Genomic DNA, 22,017 nt, shown 5'->3' with positions numbered 1-22,017 from the left:
CGCCTAAAGGGCAGGCGGAACGGACGGTCGTCCGAGAGGTGGATACGGTGCACAAAGTCTTTGACCTTTCCACAGTCCAGCTTGTCCTTGGAGAAGACATCTTGATACGTCACCAGTAGGTCAGCTAGCCTCCTCTTCCCATCAGGAGACACATCACATGACTTGATGTTCACGTCCTCCAGTCCACAGTCGGCCAACATCTGCTCAGCATCTAACGAGGAGCCAGGAGAGGCGGAGGAGCTGGAGACACCAGACTGCTGCTGACACAGGCCCTGAGTGATGGACAGATCTTCAACAGCAAGACAAGGTGAGACATCAGCCAGTTTGGCATTACGACGGAGCGTGATGGGGCTCTGTGTCGGGTTCAAGACCTTCATGGGGACCCAGCGGTCGCCCCACATGGGAGTCACCACTCTCCCCACTATGATGTTGCGAGGGGCCGACCTCGCTGAGGTGGGCTCCACAATGACTGTACTCCCAGGAGACACATGTGCACTGGCTGGTAGCTTCCCCCACACTAGATACTCCTGCTGAGGGAGGAGGGTAACCGCCTGGCATAGCTTCACTGTGCCTATCACCCCGGGCGGGTCTGGGCCCGACCAGCGGGAGGTGCAGCTTAAGAGCTCAAGGAACTTCTCACACTCAGGGTCTCTGTTTCTGCAGGACACAAGCTCCCAGTACTTTTCAGTCGACTTCAGCCTTTGGAGAACGGACTTGATTACATTAGTGCCAATTATAAACTCGTCTCTCTGACCTGGCACAACCAACGTAGGAACCACAAATTTTGACCCACAAACTTCAATCTCCAAATCATAGACACACTTTGGTCGAGTAGTCAAGCCACCACAACCAACCAGCACCACATTCACAGGTGCCGGCTGGACACGAGGGAGAACACCAGCGGTTTGTAACTTTTGTTCACCTTCCTCACTGAGCGTGCATGACATACTACCAGAATCCAACATCCCCCTCAATGTGTACTTGTCACTGACTAACACTGGAGCATAAAACAGTTCACTAGCTCCGTTCACTCTCTGTGACCCAACAAAGATGGCTGTTTCGTTTTCTGGAAGTAATCTGCAGCTGTTTACATAGATGGCTTCTAAGTCTGGTTCTCTCTCGAGGGTTTCATTCACTTTGCCCATACTATCCCTCTCATTGCATGGGCTGGCTAGTTTAAAGGGGCAGCATTGACAGGATGGGTCTGAGCGGGTCTGTTGGAGGGAGATGCTGATCCAGCTGATGGCTGGGAGATGCCAGGGCATGAGTCCTCATAGTGACCAGGGCGGAAACAGCGGTGGCACAGCCGATAGAGCATACAGTGTTGATAAGTGTTATGCCTGCTGTCTTGACACACTTCGCATGGGTCGTGCTGGTTGTGCGGGTAACTCTGCTGATTCGGTCTGGCCTGGTTGCGCGAATAACCCTGCTGACTCGGTCTGGCCTGGTTGCGCGAGTAACTCTGCTGACTCGGTCTGGCCTGGTTGCGTGAGTGGTACGTCTGCCCATTACTTGGCTGGATGTGGGAGCGAGACGGCTGACCAGGCTGAGCCTGTACTGCTGGGGCCAGCGAGGCCGAACACAGTGAGAGCACACGGTCTAACAAGTCAACCACCTGATGAAGGCCAGGGTCTACAGAGGGGGGACTCGCTGGGGCAGGAGTCATTAAGATGGGTGTAGGAGGGCTGAGGGCCTGCGCTGCGGCTAAGACCCTGTGGGGCTCACCAAGCTGTTCATGAAAAGAGCCAAAGGAGGGAGGCTGCTGTGACTGCACAACAACAGAAGACTGCTGGGCCCCACCATACAGGACAGGAGGGGATGGGCCACCAGCCATGGGGCTCTGACTGCATGCCGAGATGTTAATCTGCTGTGCCCGTGAACTGGATCTCCTTTGGTCTCTCTGGTAACCATCTAGACGCTCCTGGACCTCAGCTGCAGTCCACTGCTCCACAGGCTTCAGCTGGAAGGACATAGCTAGACTGGGATCTGGGCAGTGCGTGATCAACATCATCACGACCTCGGCGCTCACATCATCAACACACCGACCCCGGCGACGTAGACACTCATCTGCAACATCGATTGCTTTATTCAGCCGGACCCAGTAATCCATCACTCCCTCACTAGGCCTGGGAACCATGGCATAGAAGTCGGCCATGGGCATACTGGAGTATGTCAGCTCGCTGAAGTTACGCTTTAAAATGTCAAACACAGCTGCAGGGGTCATATTGGCAGACAACTCAGGCCGGCTACGCAGTGACACCTTCACTATGTCTCTAGCTTTACCAGTCAACCTGCCCATCACTAGATCACACAATTCTCTATATATCTCTAGACAGATACACTAGCATCATGTCTTCCCACTCATGTATGGAGACTGGCTCAGTGCGATCACCTCTGAAGAACGGAGGTGGTTTAGTCTCCGCCTGCACTATTACTTTCATCCTTGACATGTCTGCACACCCAGAAAAACATTGTGGTTGGGGTGCGGGGACCTTGGGCTCAGGGGCGGGGACCTGGGGCTCAGGGACGGGGACCTGGGGCTGATAACTGGTCTGGTGCATGGCATGCAGAGTAGATGCAATTTGTTCTCCTATCTGTATGGCAAGGTCTGTGACGAGGCTGCCTAAATCCTCTGACCTAGCGAGTTGCGGGGCTGCATCATTGCCATGCATGATTGGAGTAGATGTGGCCACTGGCCCCACTGCTTCAAACACTGACTGGCGAACTGTAGACTGACTCAGTTCCACAGGTCTTCCCCTCCCACACATAAGAGCTGACTGACCCCTGCCATATACAGGCATCATACCCACCATCTCCAGATCTGGTGGTCCTGCTTCAGACATGTTCAAGAATAAAAAATAAAAATGCTTTAGAGGGCTATAAACAAAAGAAAAGTATGTGTGAATGTGTTAAATGGCCGCTTGTTACTGCTCAGACTTTAAACACTAGACTACACACGAATACATGTAGGCTACTGTATGGCTATCCATTCACAATTTACCAGAACAGATGGGGGGGAAAAAAATAATATATATATATATATATCTCATTACCAGCCAACCATATAAACAAATTAGTTCCTAATTATATTTACAGTGGGCATGTGTTAGATAGCAACACTTGTTACTGCTCAATCTTTGAACATTAGACCATAGGCTATCTATTCACAATACATAACAGATGAAATAAAAAGAAAAAAAATACAATGGTCTTGTACAACTAGTGTCGTCTCCAATTACTGTATCATTACAATAATATTTACAATTACAATCAATAGCATATTATTATCAAACAAAAACAACCAATATCACATATGCGCTTATCCTATGCGCACACGTTAACGTTCGACGTTGTACTCAGCACAGCCAGTTGAATGAAGAAGCGGCGTGCAGACAGCGTCCCCGGTGGACAGGCGAGCGTTGTCCGTTGTCCGAGGTCAAACGGCACCACGTGTGACCGGTGTAGTAGGGGTACTCTCTGACGGCGTTGTGTTAAGGACGACAGACATGGATGACTGTTGACGGACTTTATTTCCCTCCTGTTAGGTTACAATGCAACACAATGCACCAGCATTAGGAATAGTCATCTGCACTGCAGCACGTGAGTCCACGGACCTCCAGGTGGAACTGGCTCATAAGAATGACACATTTTAACATACAATTACATTGGAAAAATATACACAATTGAATACAAAACGGACACATGGGAGCTACTGTACACACATACCTGTTAGGTTACAATGCAACACAATGCACCAGCATTAGGAATAGTCATCTGCACTGCAGCACGTGAGTCCACGGACCTCCAGGTGGAACTGGCTCATAAGAATGACACATTTTAACATACAATTACATTGGAAAAATATACACAATTGAATACAAAACGGACACATGGGAGCTACTGTACACACATACCTGTTAGGTTACAATGCAACACAATGCACCAGCATTAGGAATAGTCATCTGCACTGCAGCACGTGAGCTATGGTTGAGAAAAGACGTGACTGCATTAACTACATGTTAACAGCAGCGCACGTGTGTGCAAACTTCCTACATGCTATTAAAGTGCATTTTACCCAGTCAAACCTCCCACAAAACAACTGCACAGGTACATATTAACAACAGTAGTTACATTACAAACTCGTTTCACAGTTTTAGGAATGTAACATACAATATTTAACAACTTTTAGACCGAAGTCTTTCACTGAACATAAGGAGTAGTACTCACTCCACGGACCTCCAGGTGGAACTAACGCACCACCGGAAAGCAGGCAAGATGCGTGTCCCGGAGGACCGGAAAACTAAGTGTGTCGATTTCAAAATAAAAGCCTTAACTCCCAAAAGTGCAATAAAACAAAACGAAAGGAATGAAATCAACTTAAATCAATAAAATAAAACGTTTAGGAGTATTAGTGGAATGTATTAAAGTGTATTTTGTGATGGGGTGTAATTATCTATACAAGGCAACAAGGCACTTGTTACACCAGCAACATAACTAGTAAGAGTAGGTAAGAGATATGTACAGATATAGATACAGTATCGACAGATATGTAAAAAGGATTATATGCAGGCACGTACAGACAGATGTGTATGTGTGTGTGTGTGTGTATATATTAGGGCTGACCCCTATAAGTCGATTACTCGACTAATCGGTCGAAAGGAGCCATAGTCGACTGGCCAACCTCTTAGTCGAATATATTTAAAAATAATAATAATAAAAAATTATAATACTTTTTTTTATTTTATTTTTTTATCATTCTTTCCAAAATAAAAGAGGCCTAGAAGCGTGGCTAACGCTAATGGCGCGCATACCAGAGGATAACTGCCTAAGAAAACAGGCACAGAGGCACTGAAAGAGGATTTCACCATCTAATGAACACACTAGACTAGACAAATATCAAGATGTATCCATCAGTGGACCAATTGCATGCTTTTGCAGAGGACAAGAAGCCTTCAGTCGACTCCTTCAGACATTAAGCACGCCCCACAGCCCAAATGGAATGATACAAAAAAATTATAAAAAAATGTAATGTAAAAAATAAAAATATTATAATATCTTTTATTTTTATTTTTTATTCGACCAATAGTCGACTAACGGCAAATTTTGGCCAATCATAGTCGACCATCCAAATCCTTAGTCGGGGACAGCCCTAGTATATATATATATATTATATGGTATATATAGCATTATTGTACATGCTATCATGCAGAGTTGTATCGGTTATATGCAGGTGTATAAGTAGGTATATAGAAGGATTATATGCAGGTATATTCATGACCGATATGGATAATATAAATATATAAATGTTTAATATATACATATAAATGCCCAAAAGTCTACCCTTATGGGGATATTCCCAGAGGGGATCAATAAAGGAATATCTAATCTTATCTTAGCAGCAAATATACACGACATAGTCTTGGAAACACGGATATATGTGTGTGTGTGATTATATCTACCTTCTTCTTCCAGTGCCGGCCAACTGTCCAGAAAGCACCATATGGACCGTGTACGGCACGTACGCGTGGCCCGAGACGTTCCCTCAGACACGGGAGGAGATGCTATGCGTGAAGCCAGGGTCCAGGAAAGCCTCCAGACTGTGGTGAGACAATAGGGAGGTGTAGTGGTTACATCATTGCTGTTTCCGGCCGGTCCACCATCTTGAAAACGCAACGTATTTCCCCCATTGCCCATTTCTAAAACGACTCGTTTAAAACAAATAAAGCATGAACATTTGCACGGTGTACCTTTCTGTGCGTATTCATCCACAATCTATAGCTCAACATGAAAATATTCGGATTAATCGTAAAAAGAAATCGCCAAATTGTATTTCAACCAAAAATGCTTAAACAATAATGTTAGTGATAGAAGGGAACTCGTTTTGTGCAAAAATGGAAAGCTTGCCAATTTCCATGCGGCAGAATTGTTACAATAGCCGATAATCCATTTTCCCAATGATAAATCCCTAAATACGGGTGGACCTCGCAGGTGGTCCAAAGTGACGTCAGACTACACCTCCCTATAGCCCAAAGGGTTTGGTTTTTAGGTCACACAGAGGTCATCCGAGGCGCGGTCTCTAAATGGATGTACGGTGGTGTGCGAGGGAGTGAAAGACGTTTCAGCAAAAGCTTGAAGCAGTCGAGTCCGATCACCTCGCTGTCCACGCAGTGTCTGTGTTTTCTTAAAGCTCGAATTACATGTCATTCAAAACTCGCTCAACGGGGCATGTTTCCTTGTCCTTTGCTATTATCAGTTTACTATTAATTATTACTGCTTTTATTATTAGTTCAAATGACTGCAGAGTCAGTCGAAGGACATTCCAGGTGTTTGAACCAGGAATAACTGCTTTTTCCTTTGATGCTTCCAACACCTGTGGAACGTCCTCCGACTGACTCTGAAGCTGAAGGTTCTTCCTTCTCTCGCTGCATTTAAAAGTGTGATCTCAGACCACTGTGTGTCGACTTGTCTTAGCTGATTATATTGTTTATTCTTATTTATTGTGCCTATACTGTACGTATGAAGTTGCTGATAAACTGTTTTCTAAGCTTGCCATGGCTGTAAACGAGGGTGACCTCAGAGTCTTACGAGTGAATAATAATAATAAATAATAATAATAATATTAATAATAATAATTATAATAATAATAATAATTATTATTATTATTATAATAATAATAATAATAATAATAATAATAATTATTATTATTATTATTATTATTATTATTATTATTATTATTATTATTATTATTATTATTATTATTATTATTATTATTATTATTATTATTATTATTATTATTATTACGAGTTGAAATTAAGGTTTGAAAAAAAAATGTAATGAAATAATGTCCCCTCCACTATGACTCCTGGTCAGTGCGTTAGATGGTGACACTGACACGACCAGTTGGAGGGATGCTGTGATGACAAAATGCAAGGCTGTCGTCTCCATCCCAGACCTGGACAAGATCAACGTGACGGCCGGTAAGAGAAGCAGGCCGGTGACCCAACGTTGAACCTAGCACTCTGAAACTCTACAACACGTGACCCAACGTTGGACCTAGCGTTCTGAAACTCTACAACACGTGACCCAACGTTGAACCTAGCGTTCTGAAACTCTACAACATGTGACCCAACATTGAACCTAGCGTTCTGAAACTCTACAACATGTGACCCAACGTTGAACCTAGCGCTCTGAAACTTTACAACACGTGACCCAACGTTGAACCTAGCGTTCTGAAACTTTACAACACGTGACCCAACGTTGAACCTAGCGCTCTGAAACTTTACAACACGTGACCCAACGTTGGACCTAGCGTTCTGAAACTTTACAACACGTGACCCAACGTTGGACCTAGCGTTCTGAAACTTTACAACATGTGACCCAACGTTGGACCTAGCGTTCTGAAACTTTACAACACGTGACCCAACGTTGAACCTAGCGTTCTGAAACTCTACAACACACTGTGACCCAACGTTGAACCTAGCGTTCTGAAACTCTACAACATGTGACCCAACGTTGAACCTAGCGCTCTGAAACTTTACAACACGTGACCCAACGTTGAACCTAGCGTTCTGAAACTTTACAACATGTGACCCAACGTTGAACCTAGCGTTCTGAAACTTTACAACACGTGACCCAACGTTGAACCTAGCGTTCTGAAACTTTACAACATGTGACCCAACGTTGAACCTAGCGCTCTGAAACTTTACAACACGTGACCCAACGTTGAACCTAGCGTTCTGAAACTTTACAACACGTGACCCAACGTTGAACCTAGCGCACTGTGTACTGTGATTGTTAGGGATTAGTGGTGGTAGGACCCAATCGCAGACAGGACAAGGAGTAAGCAGGCAGGACATGTCGCGGGTACTGATTCAAACAGAGAGCTTTACTTAAACAAGGACCGTAAACAAAAACACTATAACCCAAAACGAACTTCAAAAGCACGAAACAAAAACCAGCAATGCTGGAAGAGGAGAAAACGTAACAAGGCACAAAAACGAACACGGGGAACACTTAGTATTACGAGGAACGAATAGCAACAACGACCATGACAGTAACAACCACTAACAAGAATAATTAACCCACAAGGAAAGACAGGGCAGACTAGACATATATACACAGACTAATTGACAAACGAGACACATGAGGGTTGATTGGCAATGAGACACACCTGGAAGGGGGTACAGACTGGCAGCCTAAAGTGACACTATATAGAAACATAACATCGACACAAGGAATCTAACACACTAGGAGCATAACACTAACAGGGGAACATGAAGGGCAAGAGACACACTGGGAGACACAGTAAAAGGGGAAGGATGCAGAGGAACATGGAAACACTAAAAATACACCAGTGCACCAGGAGGGTATGCGCCAGTGAGGGTAGTCCAAGGGTAGGTGATGGGAACTGTCCAGCAGGTGGGGGGATAAGTCCAGGAATAAGAGGGGGGAAGAGGGCAGGACCAGGCGGAATGTAACAGTGATACAGGTATAAAAACACTATGGTAGTAAGTCGTACTGGCCAGCAGCATAATTAGTGGGTAAGGGATATGTACAGATATAGATATAGTATCTACAGATATATCTCTACCTATAGTAGGTACAGATATACAGTAGATATAGCATTATGTTATATACTAACAACTAGGGATGTTCGATATTGGCTTTTTTACCGATATCCGATATACCGATATTGTCCAACTCTTTTACGATTTTACGATACCGATATCAACTGATACCGATATATGCAGAGTCCCCCCCCCCCCCCCCCCCCAAAACTGAATAATTTCAGGTAATTAACATTACATATCTCTTGTTGTGGAATTAACACAACATTATCCATACTTTTGACAATAAATAAAATAAGAATTTGTTCTTACTTGCTTGCCTGGGTAAATAAAGGTCAAATAAATTGAAAATCGATATCGATCATTTCCAATATTACATTTTAATGCCAATATTGGCCGATAATATCGGTAGGCCGATAATATCGGACACCCCTACTAACACCACATGATCTCCTTCCCAGGTAACGCGGCTGACATTGTCACCATCATCCAGGACCTGGTGGAGGCTGAGATCGCCGGCTCCGTGGAGGATCTCTCCAACGGCCACTTGCAGACGGTGATCGACAAGCTGCAGGAAGTGGTGCAGGTCACCGCCGTCACGCCCCCTCTGGGCTCCGACATCATCGACATCCTGGGTGAAATCCTGGCCTCCGCAAGTAACATCCATCCAGTGGCCAGAGAGTGAGTGGAGAGAGGGGGGCTGTGGATCTCAGGTTTTAGTTTAATTTGTCACATAATAATTTATTTTTTATTTGATTTGAAATCTTTATTTCGAACATGCAATGAATACAAACAAACAATAACAAAAGCAAAAAGCAAAACACAACTCAATCTACATGTTCGAAAAGGAGTAGGAAGAAGTATACACTTATTTAATCCTACCCCTTTTCCACTACTCAAATGAGTGTACTATTTTAAAACATAAAAAAAAAATATATATATATATGCAAAAAAAACATATAAAACATGAAAGAAATTAAATAAAAATGTAAACACCCGTGAATATCAAGTCCCTTCCTCATCCCTGTACCTCGTGAACATCATTTCCTTATACATCAGTTTGAATTGTCTCATGTTTGGTCATCTGTTTTGTGATCTTATCTCCTGTTGTCTTATTGGTCCATCTGTTTTGTGGTCTTATCTCCTGTTGTCTTATTGGTCCATCTGTTTTGTGATCTTCTCTCCTGTTGTCTTATTGGTCCATCTGTTTTCTCCCGCCCTATTCTTTGGCCCACAGCATCCTGGCTCTAACGGACAGCATTGGCAACAAGATGGAGTTCCCGGGCGCCTCTGCCAACATGACGGCCCCCTCGCTGGCTCTCTCCCTGGTCAACGTAGATCCACAGCATTTCAAGGGCCTGACCTTCGGCGTGACCTCCTTCTCCACTGGCTCAGACCCCGAGGTCAGAGGTCACCAATATTACCAGAAATAATTCACATTTTAGTCATTTTAGCTGAACGCTTTTATCCAAAGCGACTTACAAGTTCAAGTCGGCAGGGAGGGTACAACTCTGGCAGCTGAGTGTCAGTGAGATTGTTCATCAAACAGTGTTGAACTTGAGCGTTACAGTCTTGAATGCATTGTAGTAGAGACATATTACCATAGTAGGTAGTAGTATAGGCAAGGGAGATTACTTAGTAGCTAAGTGCATCATAGTAATCACAACCAGACACACTGACGTCAACAAATACAATGAATGTACAGATCAACTCAAAACAAATCAAATCAAATGTATTTGTAAGGCCCGACAACACAACAAGTCAAGAAGAAACATCACAATAAATCAAGAACAAAACAAAAACACCATAAAGTCCAAAAGATTTAAATAAAATAAATGAATGCAACACATACCCCACGCGTGACGCGAAGGTAAGGAAAAACTCACTAAAACCTAGCAATAGGAAAAAATGCACCACAGGCAATGTGGAGGAGAGAAACCTTAGAAGGGCCGTTCAAGGGGGGATCTTCCTTCTTAGATGTCGGTGATAGTAGTGTTGCAATAACACAGGTGAAGACAGTTGGTAAGCATGCACTCATGTGTGTAATGAAACACAGATAAGTGCATGCAATAGCAACTGAACATTTTGAAATATAAAAAAATTGAGCTGATGGCGGATCTATTTGAGGCAAGGGGGCGGCGCAGAGAGGGTCAAATCCTCCCGGTCATCATCGCGGGACTTCCGCTAATCCGGTCATCACCACGAGACAGCCACTCTCAGGGAGACAGGGAGACATGGAGACAGGGAGACAGGGAGATAGGGGGACAGGGAGACAGGGAGACAGGGAGACAGGGAGACAGGGAGACGGGACAGGCGTTAGATAGTTCGCGTGATTGTGATGAGGAGTTTGGCTTGGTCACCATGGTGACCAGAGACATACAACAACAGTTTACAAAGTTCCAACACCAGTCACACGTGGTAGAATGACTACATGACCTCAGACACTGTGCACGGGGACAGCCAAACAAACAGGACATGGTAGACCTTATGTTCAGCCACTGACAGAGGTTTTAACAGACGGCACATTTTTTAAATGCCATGTGCACATAGCAGTCAAAACAGTCACAACCCTGTTATCTAGGGCTGTTCTCAACTTAGTAAAACAGTCACAACCCTGTTATCTAGGGCTGTTCTCAACTTATTAAAACAGTCATAATGTCGGGCGGCCGGGTAGCGTGAATATTAAAGGCAACCAACTTGTGTTCAGCCTTTCGTTCAGCGTTTCTCTGATTGGCCACACGGCCACGTGACCGCGCGGCAGAGAGTTGCGCCGCGGTAGTGCAGCGGACTAAGCGTCTGCCTACCACCGCAGAGACAGTGGGATCGAATCCAGCTGCCAGCGGTACCATACTGACACAATTGGCAGTGTCAGCGGGTGGGAAGCCGGTGGGGTGTGTATCCTGGTCGTTGCAAACAGCGACTCCTACAGTTCGGTCGGGGCGCCTGCACAGCGAGGGAGGGATCTGGGGGAGGTAGTGTGATCCTTCCACACGTTACACTGCGCTGCCAGGTGAAAAGAAGCGGTGGGCTGGGTACACATGTGTCGGAGGAAGCATGTGATAGTCTCCGCCCTCCCGGACCGACGGTAGGGGGTAGAGTGCGCAACGACCAGGAAGGGGATAACGACTAACATTGGGATGGGAGAAAAACAGAAAAAGGAGGGGGTAAAAAGATCAATATATTTAAAACAGTCATAATGTTTTTAACTAAATAACTAACTAGCATAGAAAAAAGAACAAGAATCGACAAACCGACTAATAAAGTCTTGATCGATTAAGACCAAACTGGCTGATCAATAAATCGACTATGAGGGGCCGTCCCTATGAGGGGGGGCGTCCCTACCTTTACCTTTCTCTGTGTCCCAAATCAACACCACCGACGCAGTTCACCGGTTCCGCTAGGTCCAGATGGAAGCGTGCGTGACCTTGAGGATTCTGACAGACCAACGGGTTGTTGAAATGGGACACGGTATTGTGAAACAGCCGTTAATGCGGCCATGGCCTCAAGCGTTCCAGGCAGGTTCACCTTCACAGAGAGCCGTGTGACATCACCACTACCAAGAAACACATTTATACCTCGACAGAGAGCGGCTATTTATAGTAAAGCCCTCTTCAGGGGCTTCGCTCGATGGCAATTTAGCATCATTTTGGTGATGAGACAGAGATGAATGAATGCCGAGCGCACGGCAGCAGTGTTAGTCACCTGCGTTGTTATCAGGGGTGTAAAGTACTTGAGTAATTGTACTTCGTTACAATACTTAACTACTGTTTTGGGGGATTTGTACTTTACTCAAGTATTATTAGGTTTGTATACTTTGTACTTTTACTCAATTACATTTCAGAGGGAAAAAAACATACTTTTTACTCCAGACCTACAAAGTACAAAGTACAAATCTCGCAGGTCCAACCAATTTAATTAGTATATTTGTTTCTCTGGCCGAACTAACGTTAACGTTATTAACTTATTAATCCTGCGGCCGCACTTTATTTAAAAACAGCCAATTAAATCCCCCTCAATGGAAAATGAACCCGCCCATACCCATGCTGATTGGTCCTTGTGTGAGTGTATGCTTGGTTTCATTCCAGCCTTGCCTAAACACCAGCTGATGATTTCACTAATTGGCTCACCTCTTCAACTAACTCACCTGGTGCAATGTACTGTATAGTTAAAATGAAAACTTGGCCCACGATGGAATGAGTTTGAGACCCCTGGTCTATCCCTTGCAATAAAAAAAAGTTTTTACTTTAACTTTTTAATACTTAAGTACATTTCAAAGTAGAAACTTTTTTACTTTTACTCAATCTGTTTTTAGCCAGATGCTCTGACTTTTACTTGAGTACGATTTTGAGACGGTGCCCATACTTTCACTTAAGTATAATTTCTGGGTACTTTTGACACCCCTGTTTTTTTTTTTTTTTTTGATCAAATTTTTTTATTATTATTCACACGAAACAAGACAACACATTAACCACAATCACAATACATAGAACTTCACAAGAAAATAACAAAAACAATAATAATAATACAGACTAACAATTATACAGACAAGAGAAAAGAAAACAGAGTTCAACCTTCTAAATTTAATTCCAAGGGGTACTATCTAATAAATGGTCTTTCCCAGTGTTCAGCCCCGATTCCCGGCCGTGTGACCCTATATTAATAAAACGTACCTCTCCAATCCACCACAAGGACCATTTTTTGAGAACACGACCCGAAAACAGAGCAATGAACCTTCATGAAAAAACAAAAACCTGTAGAGGTGTTCCATAGACTCACAGAGACCGTGTAAAAGTGGCCAAACAGTGAAGAAATAGTTAAATAGCTGCCCCCCCATAACATCCCCAGCTAAACTCAAGATGACAAGACAAAAGACAAGACAGACAAAAACATTTCCTCCTCCCCCTCCCAAGAGACCGCCGGACTCACCCGAACACGCACCCCAACCCCGCTCAGCCGCACACTGCGGTCTTTACCTTCTCAGCTGCTGCGAACCACAGGTCAATTCCAGCCTGCCCCACCCCAATCACCCGGGCTGTGGATATCTCAAGATAAATCACATCCAATAGAGTTAGGGACCAGTTAATCATTGTAAGCTTCTCAGGCTCCTTCCATCTCATTGCTATTAGCTTCTTCGCTGCTGTGACGCCCGCTAGGACAACCCTTTTCAGTTGTACGGACGCGGGTAGTGTCGTTATATCGTTCAGGAGTAGCGTAACAGCTGTGAATGGGATAGTTAAGCCACACAGATCTGAAAGTTTGTCCGTTATTGACCTCCAGAAGCGGGCCACTGGTGGGCAATCCCAATACATATGCATATAAGTGCCAGTGGCCTTTTGAGAGCACAAAGTGCACCGAGAGTCGGTTATCAGTCCCATAGCATATAGCTTCCTAGGTGTAAGATAGGTCCTATGAATATAATTAAAATTAATTTGCTGGTGATTGGGGTTGCGGGAAGATAATGCCACATTTGCCCAAACATCATCCCAGTCAAACTCGGGGTCCAACTCCGGGATATCCACACGCCAGATTGTATCCAATGATACATTTTTATACGTGGATTGAATTAAGAGCGTATAAAAGTCGGAGACAAACCCTCTGGATGTCGTCCTGTCCACTATGAGCCTGAGGAAGGGGTGTGGGTGCAAGGCTTGAGCCCACGGCACGCCATGCGCCCTCAGTGCTGACCTTAGTTGAAGGTAAAGAAAGAAGGACTCGCCGGGAAGATCATAAAATTCTCTTAAGTCCTGAAACGCACGGAGGCCGTTCTTATCATAAATATCCTCCAGAGTATGCACTCCCCTCCTTTGCCATTGAGGAATATTAACCGGCTTGTGTCCAACAAGTAATTGCTGGTTATTAAAAATTGGAGAGTCCAGGTGCCAAGGGCATTTAACCCCACACGACCTCTGTACATTACGCCACGTTTGGATCACGTGAGTTATGATCGGTCCATACCTCAGCCGGCATTTCGAAATAGAGACAGTGGAGTACACTACATCCTGCAATCTTAGCGGAGATACCGCCGCAGCTTCTAAGGAGCGCCACGATACAGCCTCTACAGGGTCTAGCCAGCACATCAGAGGTCTCAGTGAAAAGGACCAGAAATAAAGTTTAAAATCAGGGATTGCGAGGCCCCCATCTTGTTTTCTACGTTGAGTAGTAGCTCTTTTGATTCTCGGGCGTTTGTTATTCCAGACAAACTTAGATACCATCGATTGTACCTTGCGCCAGTGGTCTATTGAAGGGGGCAGGGGGAGCATTGAGCTAACAAAATTTATCCTAGGCAGGATGTTCATTTTGATTATGGAAGCCCGGGCTTGTAAGGAGTTAGGAAGGGACGACCACCTGTCTAGATCCTGGCGTATTTTATCATAAGTACCCGTGAAGTTGTACTTAGTAGTTTGGTTCAGCGTGGGGAATATCTCTATGCCCAAGTATTTAAAATGTTCTACTATGGGGATATCAGCTGGTAGTCGTACCGCCTTGGCCAGTTCATTAAGAGGTAGGCAGGCTGATTTGTTCCAGTTAATCTTAAAACCTGACAATTTACCAAAGTCGTCGATTATCCTCAATAATTTTGTGGCCGACCGGGAGGGGTCGTCCATGAAAATCAGCAGGTCATCCGCATAGAGAGCAATTTTGTGTGGGGTATTGTTGACCATTATGGGGACGATGTCCTCCGATTGCCTAATAAATTGGGCCAAAGGTTCGAGGGAAAGCGCGAACAGTCCCGGGCTCAGAGGGCAACCCTGTCTAGAAGATCTGGAGACTGGAAAGAGTGTGGAACAGTTTTTGCCTGTCAGTATCATCGCAGACGGCGAGGCATACAGGACTTTAATCATATGAATAAAACTCTTTCCAAGACCCATGACCTCAAGTACCTTCCACAGGTATGACCACTCAAGTCTGTCAAACGCCTTCATGGCATCCAAAGACAGAACTGTGGATGGAGTTGTATTGTCTTTACTGTTATCGATTACATGCAACAGCCTCCTAAGATTATCTGCAGCCAGACGCCCCGGGATAAAACCAGTTTGATCGCAGTGTACCAATACAGACATAAATCTCTGCAGGCGACGGGCCAGCACCTTGGCAAACACCTTTAAATCGGCCCCGAGAAGACTCAAGGGTCTATAGCTACCACAATCATTGGGATCTTTGTCCTTCTTGAGAAGTAAAGAAATCAACGCCATATTGACATCTCTTGAGAACTCCCCTTGTTCGATAGCGTAATTGATCATATCGAGCATCAATGGACCCAGTTGGTCCCAGAAAGCTAAATACACTTCGGGTGGAATACCATCCCAGCCTGGCGCCTTACCCCTCTGCATTTCAACAATAGTCTCCCTCAATTCTACGAGAGTAATCGGTCTCCCCAGTTCCTTGGCCTCTTCCTCAGAAATGTGGGGTATCTCAAGCCCGCCAATGAACGATTCAAATTTAGAGTCATCCAGATTACCCTCTGAGCTATATAACTGTGAGTAAAACTCTTTAAAAGTGTCATTGATCTTTTTCGAATCAGTAGTGACTGCACCCTGGCTCGTCCTAATCGAGGGGATATCCGAGAAATGATCATTTGAGCGTATTTTCATTGCCAATAGATGGCTAGGTCTGGAGCCGTGAAAATAGTAATTTTGTCTTGTCCTATGTATCAAGAACTCAGACTGTTGTTTAAGTATGGAGTTTATTTCTTTTTTGACTATCTTACGTTGTGTGTTTAGTCGTTCATTATAGTCAGTTTGCAAGGATGCGTATAGGTCCGCATATAATGATTCCAGTCCTTCTAGCTTTTTTGACCGGGATTTTCGCAAATTGGAGGCAAATAGTGTGACATGACCCCTGATGAATCCTTTCAATGCGTTCCACAGGACCCTAGGGTCTTCTACTGTGCCAACGTTGATCTGCAAAAATTCAGCTAGTTTACTGCTGAACTCAGAACAGAAGTCATCGTTCTTTAGCAAGGTCGAATTAAAACGCCATCTGGGAGCTCTTGCGGAGAGCCTGCCAAAGGTTGCCGTGAGGAAAATCCCCTTGTGGTCTGAGAGAGCCAAGGGAACCAGTGAGACATCGAAACTATCAAACATATTAGGGGACGCGAATGCATAGTCAATTCGAGAGAAGCTTTTGTGTCTGGCTGACAGGTGAGAGTAATCTTTGAGGGTGGGGTTGCATAAGCGCCAAAGGTCTGTGAGCCCTGTGTCTTTGGCCCACATCCTAAGGGCCTTAGAAGCCCGTTTTTGGTCGCTCGTTTCAGAGGGCCCGGACCTATCCATCTCCGCATCCCAGCACGCATTAAAATCGCCACCCACAATGAGAGCGTATCCATTAAGTTCCAACATATTCTTCGTGATTGTATTATAGAACGCTGAATCAAATGTGTTAGGAGCATACAATGCTATTATAGCCATCTTCCTATGCAAGAATTCAACTTTTGCTATAGTAATCCTTCCCTCCGTGTCCGACCATACATCCAAGATTTTGATATCAAGGTTACGTCTTGTAACTATGACTACTCCTTTCGTCTTATCATCGGCTGAGGATGAGGAGATAACGTGATATTGCCGATTTGCCAGTCTTGACACGTCACCCACCAATAAATGCGTTTCACTAAGGAGAGCAAGGTCAATATTTCTCCTCTTCAATAGCCAAAGGACACTGGCACGCTTGTGTGGGGCGTTAAGCCCTCCTGCGTTCCAAATTAAAATATTCAATTTAGCCATGGTCGAGCTTGTATAAATGCGTGGAGAACATACCAGTGCAGCCAGGCTGAGTACAGTGGTGCTGATCCCGGTGGGCCCGGACGGTCAATCCCAGGAGTTCAGAGGAGGAACGATTACACACAAATAAGACAACAGTACATAAAACACATAAAAATACCACCCCAGTTACAACCCCCCCTCCTTCTACTCTAAACCCTATCCCACCCGTCCTATTATAATGCCCCCTATACCCACTCTCCAATCCCCACCCTATGCCCCATCCCCTGAGGATGGTCATCTTCTTATCACTTCCCACTAGAGACATGGATCAATAAGACGCTCCCCACTCCAACCCCCCTCTAGATAATCCCCTGAGTAAACCCCCACTAGTCCAATAAACACAAATAATAATAAAAATAAAATTCAATAAAGATATCGGTCGAAACCCACCTGAGCACTGGCCCCAACATGAGACAACCATAATGGTAAAAATAGCCATTATTAAATAATAACTCCACATCAACCTGCAGCCATCTATTTCCGAATATGCGCTTCAACGTCGCATTGTTAAGGCCCAAAAGGGTATAGGAAAAATCAAAACGAAATTAAATTAAAGCATCCCAGCCGATAGTCTAAGGCAGGATCGAGTCACAGGTTAATTGTGCAAAATTGTGTGAACAGTGTCAATTAAACCATGACAAAAAAAGGAAGGGAAAAAAAGGGTTATGGTCAAAGTGCACCCCTTTAGTTGTCCCTCTGATCAGGCACAACGGCTGAAATGACATAACCTATGTAAGAATAGAATTAAACACATTCATTAATTAATCAATCCGGGGATGGTAATAGGCAACACCTGACACCACCTGTTATCATACATTGTTTCAATAAAGATATCGGTCGGAGCAGTTAGTCCAAGGTAGGATCGAATCACAGTTAAATTGCTCATTCAACTGCCATTAAAACAGCGACAATAATTATCATATAATTACTCAGCATCAACCCTGTAACCGTCTACCTTGGAGTCTGCATATTAATGTCGCAACGTTATAGCATAAGTGGCTCACGGAAAATTCAAAACAAAATTAAGGCGAATCAGCAGTTAGTCCAAGGTAGAATCGGATCACATTTAAATCGCGCATACAGATGACATAAAAACAGCGACAATAGGAAAGAAAAAGAAAGGAAAAGAGGGTAATGGCTAGAGTGCAAGCCATATAACCATATAGCCATGAAGTGCAAGCCATACCCGACCCAACCCGTTATCATATATTGTATATGCATATTCAACCGACCTTGGCATCTACCTTGGATCCCAAAGCTCAAAACAACCTGGATATAAAAATAAAAGCATACCAGAAGTTAGTTAGGGATTCGGTCACCCTTGAATTGTGCAAACCAATGTCCCTTTGAACAGTAACAGCAACCAAAATACGTAACCATTAACGGGTCTCGAATGTCTCAGCGCAGACTATAGACGAAGCCCGCTGGCTGGCTAGCCCGAGGCTAGCGCGTAAGCTAGTGATGAATCCGGATAGCACGTTAGCCTATTATGTACATTGTTCAGCTAGCTTGTTAGCTTCCAAAGAGGCGATACACAAGTACGACCATGAGGTCAGCTTTAGCAAGTAACAGAAGTCATTGGGAAGCCCCGCTAGTTGGATGGGCAGAGGACAGTTAGCATGTCTGGGCATGACAGCAAGTGTTTGTGAATAGTCGACCTAATCAAAGTATATAGGCCCAAACCGCCAAGTCACTCACCCTCCATAGATATCAAGCAACAGACTCGGGTGTCTCCGCGAGATATTCCTTCGCTTTAGCCAACGACCAAAACAAACGCTGACCACCGACCTTCTCCAACACAGATAATTTCGCGGGAGCGAATAACGTGGGCCTCAGGCCTAGTTTCCATAGCTTAGTCAGGACCACCTTGTATTCGGCTCTCTGTGCTTGAACCTCTGGTGTAAAGTCTTCGAAAATGGCCACTTTGTGATCGCCAAGCCTCAGACTACCCCTTCTGGTACGAGCCGACCGCATGATGAGTTCCCTCTGCTGGAGTCTGTTCAGCTTGACTATGATGGGCCTCGGCTCTTTGTTCACGCCGGGAGAAAACCTGCCCGCTCTGTAGGCCGATTCACAGATAGGAGGCATAGGGAGGACGTCCGTCCCTAGTATCTTCTGCAGCAGTTCGGGCACGGTCTCAGAGAGACGGCCTTCACCGCTGGTCTCCGGTATTCCAACAATCCTGACGTTGTGGCGTCTATCCCGGGACTGCATCTCCTCCATTGCCGACTGTAGTTTGTTGACTTCAGCCTGCCTAGCCAGCAGGGCGGATTCAAGACCCGCCATCTTCTCACTCTGTGATGATACCTCCGTCGTTAGCATGGCTAGTTCGTTAGCATTAGCCGATGAGGCAGCGTGAATCGTCTCCATCTTGTCCGTCAGCGGGACTACCGCCAGCCGTATCTCTTCCGATATCTCACGACGGAGGCTGATACAGAAATCCGCCAACACTTTCTTCTGTGCTTCAGCGATGCGTGTCTCAGAGTCTGCGTGTAGCTTGGTCATGACCAAGAGCACAGCTTCGCTTAACTCCCCGACAGCGGGAGACGGTGTGGCCAGGCCCGGCGGTGCCGGCTTGCTGGTTGTGGCGCCTGGTTTCATGGCTCTGGTTTCCACCCCCGCCATCGTAGAAAGTCGAAAAAAGTCGATGAATGTATACTAAACACGACGACCTAGCAAACAGATAAAAAACAAATAAAAATAAAATAAAGACTAATGGGGAGAAACGTATATTCAGCACGGTGGAAGGGAGCTCATGTGAAACACGTCTACTCCATGATCGCTCAGCTCCGCCCCCCCGACACCCCTGGTTGTTATTCACCTGCGTTGTTATTAGGGTTGGGAACCGTTCACATTTGAACCGTTACCTGTGAATCGATACCGGTACCCAACGGTACCTTTTTTCTGTACTTTAGTCTAAAAAAATGTCATCCATCTACCTCAGTTGTAAAAAATTTGTCAAAATTATTTATTATCATTATTATTTATTTAGAACAATTTGTTAATATATATATATATATAATATATAATATTGCAGCGAGCGTTGTCTGCATCTAGCTTTGTAAAGTGTAACAACACTTGCGATGGTTTTCGGCTTGCCATCGCCCCGACTGCTTTGTTGTTGAATCAAGTCAAACACTAGGTCAGCGTGTGTTGTGTGTGTGAACGTTGACGTTGACGTGAGGCACACTTCATAGGTTTCATTTCGCGGGAAAACTAAACGTTGACGTCATCAACATTTAAAAAAAAATGTAAACAGGACCGAAGTGTGGCACCGGTGGATCTCACGTGAATCGGTACTCGGTAGTACCGACGTGATTCGGTCGATACCCTTAAAAGTACCGGATTCGGTGCCCATCCCTAGTTGTTATTCACCTGAGTGGTTATTCACTTGCATTTGTTATTCACCTGCACTTGTTATTCACCTGCATTTGTTATTCACCTGCACTTGTTATTCACCTGCATTTGTTATTCACCTGCGTCTTTATTCACCTTTCGTTTTCCGTCCTTGTTGCAGATTTTCATCAACGAGAGCTTCGTGAGCGAGCCGTTCCTCGACGCGGTCGCTACCATCTCTCTGCCATCTGCCCTCCAAGACTTCCTCCCCCTGGGGGACAACAACAGAACCAGACTGCAGTTCCATTTTTATGGATCACAAGACCTTTTCAAGGTTCATGTTTTTTTCCACCTGAATTTCTTCCTCCTCCTCCTCCTCCTCCCCCTCCTCCTCCCCCTCCTCCTCCTCCTCCCCCTCCTCCTCCTCCTCCCCCTCCTCCTCCTCCTCCTCCTCCCCCTCCTCCCCCTCCTCCTCCTCCCCCTCCTCCTCCTCCTCCTCCCCCTCCTCCTCCCCCTCCTCCTCCTCCTCCTCCCCCTCCTCCTCCTCCTCCTCCTCCCCCTCCTCCTCCTCCGCTTGCTTATTTTTCTTCTTTATCCAGATCTGCCAGTACAGCTCAATTAAAGCTGCAACGGGCAACTTCTGAGAAATTAGAGAGTAACTTAACATGCAGAGCAGAAATAGAGCAAGCTCTGCATCACCTTTCAAGCCCATGCACTGAATTAAAAAAGTGTAATTAGGGCGCCCCCCAGTGGCGAACCACATAGCGCGCTCAGCCGCGACACGGCCGACCCGGGTTCGACTCCCGAACCCGTCGTTATTTGCCGAATGTCTTCCCCCCACTCTGTCTCCCATTCCTCCTCTGTCTCTCTCTACTGGACTGCCCAGTAGCAATAAAGCGATAAAAAAAAAAAAAAAAAAAAAGTGTAATTACTGTAGAAAGAAAAAAAATATATATATTTCCTGACCTCTGATAGGCAGGTGGTTTTGCACATTGTGTGTACTTATGGATGAGGAACGCAATGGTCGTTTTGAATTGGTTGTTAAAATCGGGCTGAATCTTATAGGGACACGCCAACTTTTTGGGAAATTAGCTTTTTTGCCATCTACCCTGGTGTTAGACCAGCAGATACACACCCTTTTCTTCTCTGTGCATGCATTAGGCTTAGGGGACAGCCGCACTGTTAGCCTAGCTTAGCGTCATTCACTGGAAGTAGGTGTGCCAGTGTAGCCTAGTTCCCAACAGTCACGAAATACACTCCAAATACAACTCCAAAACGTTCCTATAAACATGTTGTGGCCTGTGTGTTTACCACGTGGAGAAATAAAAAAGAATATTAGACATTTTCGTTTTCTA

At 45.1% G+C, this 22,017-nt stretch overlaps 1 protein-coding gene across 1 annotated transcript in view; it reads left to right on the top strand.

Moving 5' to 3' along the window:
* Window positions 1-22,017, top strand: part of adgrg4a (adhesion G protein-coupled receptor G4a) — an 80,627-nt gene that overhangs the window by 30,515 nt on the left and 28,095 nt on the right. The window contains exons 17-21 of the mRNA XM_084331364.1: window positions 5,473-5,602; window positions 6,871-6,977; window positions 9,029-9,248; window positions 9,805-9,970; window positions 20,844-20,996. Of these exons, the coding sequence (XP_084187490.1) occupies window positions 5,473-5,602; window positions 6,871-6,977; window positions 9,029-9,248; window positions 9,805-9,970; window positions 20,844-20,996 (776 nt within the window). The remainder of the gene's footprint in view (window positions 1-5,472; window positions 5,603-6,870; window positions 6,978-9,028; window positions 9,249-9,804; window positions 9,971-20,843; window positions 20,997-22,017) is intronic.

The sequence above is a fragment of the Notolepis coatsorum genome, assembly GCF_963971535.1.
Source record: "Notolepis coatsorum genome assembly, chromosome: 16".
Classification (NCBI taxonomy): Eukaryota; Metazoa; Chordata; class Actinopteri; order Aulopiformes; family Paralepididae; genus Notolepis; species Notolepis coatsorum.
The sequence above is the reverse complement of the archived record's forward strand: the minus strand, read 5'-3'. Positions and strand labels throughout refer to the sequence as shown.